General features: G+C 28.0%; 1 protein-coding gene across 1 annotated transcript; it reads right to left on the minus strand.

The window, feature by feature from the left end:
- Positions 1-1,225, minus strand: LOC118054622 (cytosolic sulfotransferase 15). Its single transcript, XM_035066259.2, has one exon. It carries the CDS (start codon positions 1,162-1,164, stop codon positions 175-177), a length of 990 nt encoding a protein of 329 aa, XP_034922150.1. The 5' UTR covers positions 1,165-1,225; the 3' UTR covers positions 1-174.
- Between the last annotated feature and the right edge of the window lie 7,371 nt (positions 1,226-8,596).

The following is an 8,596-nucleotide window of genomic DNA, read 5'->3' on the forward strand; positions in this document are numbered from 1 at the left end:
CAGGAACAAAGAAAGATACCGATACAATCAACGTAGTCTTATTACAATTTCAGGTGGACAAGATTAATTGTTATTTTTTCCATATCGGAAGCGCATCATTGTCCACTGATCAAGATCCCACTCACAAACAAACACAAACATACACGAAACAGAGATAATGCATTAAAGTACTGTCTACAAACCAGTCTTGAACTTCAAACCAGAACCAGCCAGCTTCTGTTCTATGATTTTGTTCAAACGATCCACCATCTCAGGAGAAAGGTAATTGACCCAATCCCCCACTTCACCTCTTCTAAAGAGAGTCTTGTTCTCAAAGTATGGGATAGACCTGCCAGTCTTGTTGATCTCTTTGTCCTTCAAATTGCTGAAGCCACACAACTTTGTTATTCCTTCCACAACCCCATCTGCCTCTTCTTCCAAGGAAAAAGGACAGCCCAGGAACTCAGCTAACCTTTTCATCTGAGAATTAATGTCTTCTTTCATGTCCTCATACGTGAGAAACAGAACCTCCTCTGGTCTCTCTAAGCTCTCTCTCCAGTACCCTAATACGTGGTCAAAAAAGGGGCCGAATCCTCCAAGTCCATTGCAAAAACTATCGAAAGCCTCCTCCAAAAGAAGTGGTCCGAGTCTCTCAGGTCTTGCTTTGGAGGCGAAATGCCACAAGGAGATAAAGTTGTCAAAAGGATTCCTGGAAAGATAAACAATTCGACAGCCGGAGTTCTTGATGGAATCCGGTAGTGATGGATATGGCACATGAGTAGCAAACATTCTAGGGGATGGAAAGGTTGACAGGTCAGGAAGTTGGTTATTCGCGTAAAGCCCAAACTCAAAGAAAGGAACAAGATCATGAGGGTTGACAGAGTTCAAGGGGCTACAGGAGGGTGTATATTTTGCACGATTCATAACGGAAAATGCCAAGGCTTTCAACCATGTTGTGCCTGATTTAGGCATGGTGACTAGTATAGTATCTGTTTTCTGTGCTAGGAAGTGCTTTTGAAATGCAATCACGGCAGGAATCTGGTTTTCAGGACACCAAAAGCCTTGGTACCGATACAAATAACCTGATCGCCATGACTTTTCTTTGGGAAGGGATGACAGGAGGTCAGCAATCTCATCGGTTTCTGCAAGATTGTTGTTTTCGGTGATCATTTGGGTGTCTTCCATGATGTGCACCGTGTACTAAATTAGCTATCCCTAACAGCTTGTCTTTCTTTATTGCATGCCTCTCTATTTATAATGAATACGAGATTGGTTTTTACGACATGTAAGTTATTTTATATGCTTTTTGTGGAAAGAGATAAAAGGAATAATAAACAAGACATTATTGGTAAGTACCAGCACTTTTTGAAATTAAATGCTTTTATAAAAGTTATAATAAATTACGAGATTGGTTTTTACGACATGTTTGATTTTTATTTCAGAAATAATAGGATGATATCAACTCTTAATCTGTTGGACCCTTAAACAGGAAAACAACTTTTCTATCAATCCTTCTGTAATTCAAAGAAATCTCCTCTCTCATTCCTAGTCACTTGAAGGTGAATAAAACATATTATACAGGAGCAAAAGTTGATCCAATTTCCCCTTTTTAACTTTTTAGGAATCAAATCATCTTTGAGCCGCCAGTTCCACAGCATCACAACCAAATCAGATTTCATTAGTGTAATTTATTTTTAATTCGATATTAAATGTGCCAACTTGCCATGCTTTTAAATAAATTCCCGAACAAATTTATGTCTTAAACAAGACTCGGCTTTTTAAAATAATTTTAAGGGATATATATATCTTATAAATCAATTTAATATATTGAAAGCATAAATTTATGGAGATGTTAATCTTAAAATTCGAATTCAAGAAGTCAAATAAAAAGAGCTGGAATTTTAAATATGAAATTAGAAACTAGAGACTCACTACATTAATGGAGATCCCCCCACCTTTTTTTTAATGCAAGCAACCAAATCAAATTCGTTAGTATTAGAATATTATACATTCTCTCACTTTTGTTAATTGAGTTTTTTTTTTCTCATTGTTTGAATTTTTTTATGGCTAAATTGATGGCCAATTACCAAATCAAAATATAAAAAACATAGGATTAAAATGAAGAAAATAGATAAAATATATGGAAATTTTAAATTTACATGGAAAGCTTAGGTTGGTCTTTCTATTTTCTATTTTCAAAATTTTATTTTCTTTATTTTTCGGTCCTAATTTAAGAGAGAAAAGAGATGGTTATGGGATTTTGATTTAAGAGAGTGAAAGTCTTGGTTTATACTTATTCTATTTAAGGATGAACAAAAAAACTGATAAACTAATTAAATCGAAAAAAATCAAACAAAAAAAACTGGTTAAACAAATTATAATATTTAAAAAGACTTTCGGTTTTGGTTTTGTAATGTTGAAACTGATAAACCTGGATCAAACCGAACTGATTCCTATTAAAAAAAAAATTACTATATAAAAAAAAAATTCTTTCTATTATAACCTAAACCCAGTAACCCTAGCAGTCACCCCCTCCCTTTAAAAACATAAACACACCACCTTCTAGTTTTTATTTTTTAATTTGTATATCCAGATATAGCATCTTAGCAACACCTTCAAACCTCAACACTCAGCAGTAATCCATTTAAACAGTTTTTTTTTAGTTCTTTATAATAAGATTTCTTCCTCTGTTATTTTGTAATTGTGAATGAGATTTATTTATTGGTTTTTTTGTTCGTAACTTGACAACGCTACTGAAACAACAAGATTATCTTTATTTATTTATTTATTTACGCTCCAATTCAATAAATATTCCTGGAGTCGATGTGGACGCCACCTTACTGCCCTTTATGCGGGCATAGAAAAATAAAAGCACTGCATGTGCAAGTCATGGCTGTCGAGCAATAACCATATAAAACTTTATCAGCTTTAGCTGCCAAAGGCTGCATGTATAACGACAACTTTTACAGTGAATTAGATCCACCCGCACGATGCTGTGAATTTTTTATATATAAAAAAAAATATTTAAAAAAAAAATAAAGATTCAAAAGTGTTAAGTATTTTTATAAAATTATATTCAAAAAATCTTGAGTTTAGCTATAATACCTGATTCAAAAGTAATATTTATAATAACATTAAACTTGTATGACCCAATAAGTTTAGCTGCAATATCAGACCCAATAGCCTTGAATGAGGGTCTGGCTGCAAGGTCGAGTTATAAAAATGTGATAATTAAATAAATTAATTAAAAAAAAATCAATATAAAGAAAAACTAATGAAGAAAAAAAAAATCTGAATTAACTGGGTTAATCTTTTAAACCAGGTTAACCCGTCAAACCTTGAATTTGTGTTGTAAAAGTTTGATAACTAAATAAAAAAACATTGACGAGTTAACCCAGAATTAACTGGGCTAACCCGTCAAACCAGGTTACCTGTCAAACCTGGAATCCGTGTCATGAAAATCTGATAACTAAATAGAAAAAAAAAATTGAACATTAACAACCAAAACTAAATGAAAAAACAAAACAAAAAAAAAAACAAAAAACAAACAAAAGACATAAGCCTGTTACTAATGAGGAAAAAGAAAAAAATCTGAATCAACTGAGCTAACTTGTCAAATCAGGTTAACCAGTCAAACCTGAGATTCATGTTATGAAAGTTTGATAACTAAATAGAAAAAAAATCGACGGGTTAAACAAAAAAAAATTTAAAAACTAAACTAAATGAAAACAATTGATTAAAAAATATATATATTTCAGGTTAACTCGTCAAATTAGGTTAACTCATTAAATCCGAGATCCATATCATGAAATTTCAATAACTAAATAATTTTTTTTTCACATTAACAAACTAAATTAAAAAAAATTATTAAAAAAAAAAACAAAAAAAAAACATATAAAAAAACAGGAAAAAAAATAGTTAAAAGTTTCACTGTGCACTTATGTGCACACTGAAACAATAATATGTAAAAAGACGTGAGAAAGTTATACTGCTTTTCCACACCTTTTAAATTATTACTTAATTACATATAAATTACAATTTTTCACAATCTTAAAATTAAAACTCAATAAAAAAAAACACCTTGAATGGACACTTATAGGAGAAATATAAGAATAGTAAATTTAAGAAAAATAAAATCAATAATCGAATATATATAAAGATTAAGAACCAATTAAAAAAAAGCCTAGTTGATCGAGTGTGGGATAAAAAATAAATTACATGTTATTTATTTATACATTTAAAATATGGATACTGAGTCGTATATCTACAATATTTTTCTAGGTGATTGAAAGATTAATTTTCAAGTTTTTAAACCCCAAAAACCACTTGCATCTCTACATTTTTTTTTTCAAAAATGAAAACTCGTCATATAAACCTCTAAAATCACTTTTCTAATGGATAAAAAATTTAAAATCAAATCAAATTAAAATTTTTTTTCAAGTCTTGATATATCTTGATAAACATTATGGGTTGATGTCGGCAACTGGAGGCCCAGCTAAGCGGTGATTATAGCAGCCGATTAATCACATAATTCCCGACGTGTTTATGTTAATAAAAAAATTGGATGACATTATGTATACGAATATTCAAGGTTCATAAACAATGGTATTCTGGGCCATGATTTGCTGAATACCTTGTCGAGGTCGCTGTCGTGGCCAGATTGTTTAGCGACCGTTTCTCATTCTGGAGCCTGAACCATTTTTTTTCACATTTTAAAATATGTTTTAAAATATATAGATTATAGCACTGAGGGAATGTTGTCTAGTAGTGAAAGAGATTTGTTCCTTTTCACTGTATAATATACATGGGTTTGAACTTTATTGTGTATACTTGTTATTTTCATGTTGCTTTACATATCTATTAAATTTGTAAAATATTTAGTGAACTTTGAAAATTCATTGTGGTGTGCGCAAGCTGCCGAGAATCCCGGATTATATATAAAAAAATATATATACATATAGATAATAAATTCCTAGGGTCGTCTGACAGCCATTTGCTTTGTGATTTTTTGGGAGTCGGGAAAAAATTAATTTGACGCGATGATAAAATATTTGAATTTATAGGATAAGAGAAATGCCACATCCAAGTTCCAATCATCTAACAGGCTGTAGGTCATCAGTGCATGCAGAATACTTCACTTTCTGTCAGCTTCATGTATACCCCATTTCTTCTGGGCCCTTAAACAGGAAAACAACTTTTCTATCGATCATTATATAATTCAAAGAGATCTCCTCTCTCATTCCAAGTCACTTGAAAGCAAGGTTGCTAATTTGTGTTTTATTTTTCAATTGAAATAAAATGTTTTAATTTTATAGTGTTTTTACGTGTTGTTTTTTGAGATTTTACTATTTATATATAATCTAAATTTTAAAAAAATTAATTATAAACTATCTAATACAAACACAATGTCAAATAAATATAATTTTAAAATTTAAAATATTTTTAAATAGTCATGATTAAATAGATATTTAACTTAAAGTAATTCAATTTAAACAAAATATAAAAATAAAATATTTTAACACAAATATTTTAAATATAAAGACATGTCAATGTTATCAAGGCTAATAGGTTCTAAAACATTCCTTATTTTACTCAAATTCCTACAAAGTATAAACATGAATATAAACCATATATATTAGTGATAAATTTAATTTTAAAAAATTAATATCATTGTTAATAAAAATAGTAATAATAATTTTTATTATTATTATTAATATCATTTTTATTGAAAATAATAATGAAAAAAAACTTTTTATACTTGAGTAGTTTAATTAATTAAATTTAACCGAGTTCAATTTGATTCAATAACTTTTCAAGACTATAACGGAATATGTGAAATAAAATCAGAATATTCTAGTCAAAATTTAGCTGAAAAGTCTAAAACGGATCGAGATTTGAAATGAGATAAAAATTATTTTGTTTTTTGAATTGATATAAAATATTTTGGTCATTCCAAACGAAACAAAACAGAATACCTTATTTGAAAGTAAATAAAACATATTATATACGAGCAAAAGTTGGCCCAGTTTTCCTTTTTAAAAATCAAATCATTTACGAGCGGCCAATTCCAAAGCATGGCAACCAAATCAGATTCATTAGTGTAATTTATTTTTAATTTGATATTAAATGTGCCAACTGACCATGCTTTTAAATAAATTCCCAAGCAAATTTATGTCTTAAACAAGACTCGGCTTTTTAAAATAATTTTAAGGATATCTCATAAATCAATTTAATATGTTGAAAGCATAAATTTATGTAGATGTTAATCTTAAAATTCGAATTCAAGAAGTCAAATAAAAAGAACTGAAATTTTAAATATGAAGACTTTATAGCTAATTAATCTTAGAAAACAATATTATAGGCATATATAATAGCTAAATTACAAAAACACCTTAGGCGTCGGCACATCTGTGTTCGAAAAACATGACGTGGGTGCTTTATTTGAATTTGGACTCTTATATATATTTACCACAGATCAATGGATCACGTGTAAAACGAGTTTAACTGTATAATTAATTTACTTCCTGCCTTTTCTTTAGTTTTCTTTGAGCGTTGTAAGTTTGTAACGAGTGAATGCAAACATAAATGAGCAAAGCCCTCGGTCCTGACAGTCCGATGGGAACAGGTAACCAGAAACAAGAGACATTCACTACATTAATGGAGATTGTCCTTTTTTTTCTTTTTTAATTGCAAGCAACCAAATCAAATTCGTTAGTATTATCGTAAGGAGCGTGAAAGTATTGGAACCTAACAAATGCTATTAAATTAAAATAATTTTTTAATATAATTTATATTATTCTTGAATAAATATTATATATTCTTTTATTTTTTATAATTTACATTTTTTTTCTTCATTGATTAAAATTTTTTATAGCTAAATTGATGGCAAATTATCAAATCAAAATAGACAAATTAAAAAAACAGAGAATTAACGCAAGAAAAATAGAGAAAAATATATAGCAATTTTAAATTTGCATGAAAAGCTTAGGTTGGTCTTTTTATTTTTTAATTTCCAAATTTCCAGTGTTCTTAGTTTTGAAAATTTAATTTTCTTTCAAAACTTTATTTTATTTTTATTTTTTGGTACGTTCTTATTTAAAAGAAGAGAGAAATAATTATTGGAATTTGATTTTAAAAAAAGCGAAAGTTAATATTAATTTTGATCATAAAAATATCAATCTTTATATCAATAGGTTTTATTTCATTATGAAAGTCTTACTTAGATTTTTTTTTTTGTCCTTTCCCTTATCCAGGATAATATCTTGTGCTGGGAAAGATTTTCAATTTGTGTAGATTTTGATTTTTTGACTAGTTTTTGAATTATTTGAGGTTATGAATGAGTTTATTAAGATCTATAAGGTATTTTTTTTTAAGTATTTTGAATAAAAAATTTGCTGAATTTTAATTTTTTTGGCATAAAATAGCCATAACACAACTTTTCAGTGGCTCACTCTAATCACTGAATTTTGTGTCAACTGTCAATAGATCATTCATCATCAGTGTTGTTTCTTTAAGAAAATACATTTTTTTTAATCAAAAATTTTCCTTTTCCTGTATTTTTTTCAAAACATATCTTTTCTTTTCTTATTCATGTATGTTTTTTAAATATATTTTTATTATTAGAAGTGTGGTTTATTGAGTAAGAAAATAAGTTAATTGAAATAAAACTCTATTGATTTGAAATAGGAAGGAAAAAAATGTATATCTTTAATCAAAACTTTATTTTCTTTTTCCTGTTTTTTTTTCCAATGCATATCTTTTTTTTATTATAAATATTAATTTTTAAAATAAAATTCATCACAATCTTAAAATTACTTAGACGAGAATGTATAAAAATAATACAAGAATAGTAAATTCAAGAAAAATCATATCAAGAATTGAAAATAAAAAATAAATGTTTATTCACATTGAATGTTAATGAGAAAATATTTTAAAAACAATAGAGCTTAATAGGTTTATATATAATTATTAAAAGAAGTAATTTTTAATACTACCATGAAAAGCTATACTATTATTTGAAAACTTAGTAATCTAATAAATATTTAAATGTCATTTTAATAATTCTATTTAAAGTGAATCTTATAATAAAAAAAAATATAAAAAATATTAAGAATCATTCAAAAAAAAAAACCTTGTTGATTGAGCATGGGATGGAAAGATTGAATACAGTCATGCAGAGATTAAAACTATATAATATTGTCTCATTCACGTAATTAGGGACAGGTAATGCTGTTAAGCATTCTAAATATCTATGTGAATGGAACACTCTTATTGTTAGCATGTCAGTTTATTCCTGTGCAAGATAGCATCGTATTCTCTCCATGTTTTTCCCTTGTTTTGGGTCCATCTTGTGGTTGCTACATGGATAGAGTTCATGAGGGATTTTTATGGTGTAGAGAGGGGCATGAAGGGAAAAATAGTTTATTACATGGTTACTCGATAAATATAGACATAATTGTATTATATGATACTTTTAAGTTATTTAAACCATGTATAATTTTTTATTTGAATTATGTATTTTTAAGGTATTTGGATATTTGTATTGTTTTTTTTTTTTACTTTTATTTTAATAGTATTGTATTATTATTTACTTCTTGATTAGAATTATTAATATATA

Source organism: Populus alba, chromosome 3 (assembly GCF_005239225.2).
Source record: "Populus alba chromosome 3, ASM523922v2, whole genome shotgun sequence".
NCBI classification, from domain to species: Eukaryota; Viridiplantae; Streptophyta; class Magnoliopsida; order Malpighiales; family Salicaceae; genus Populus; species Populus alba.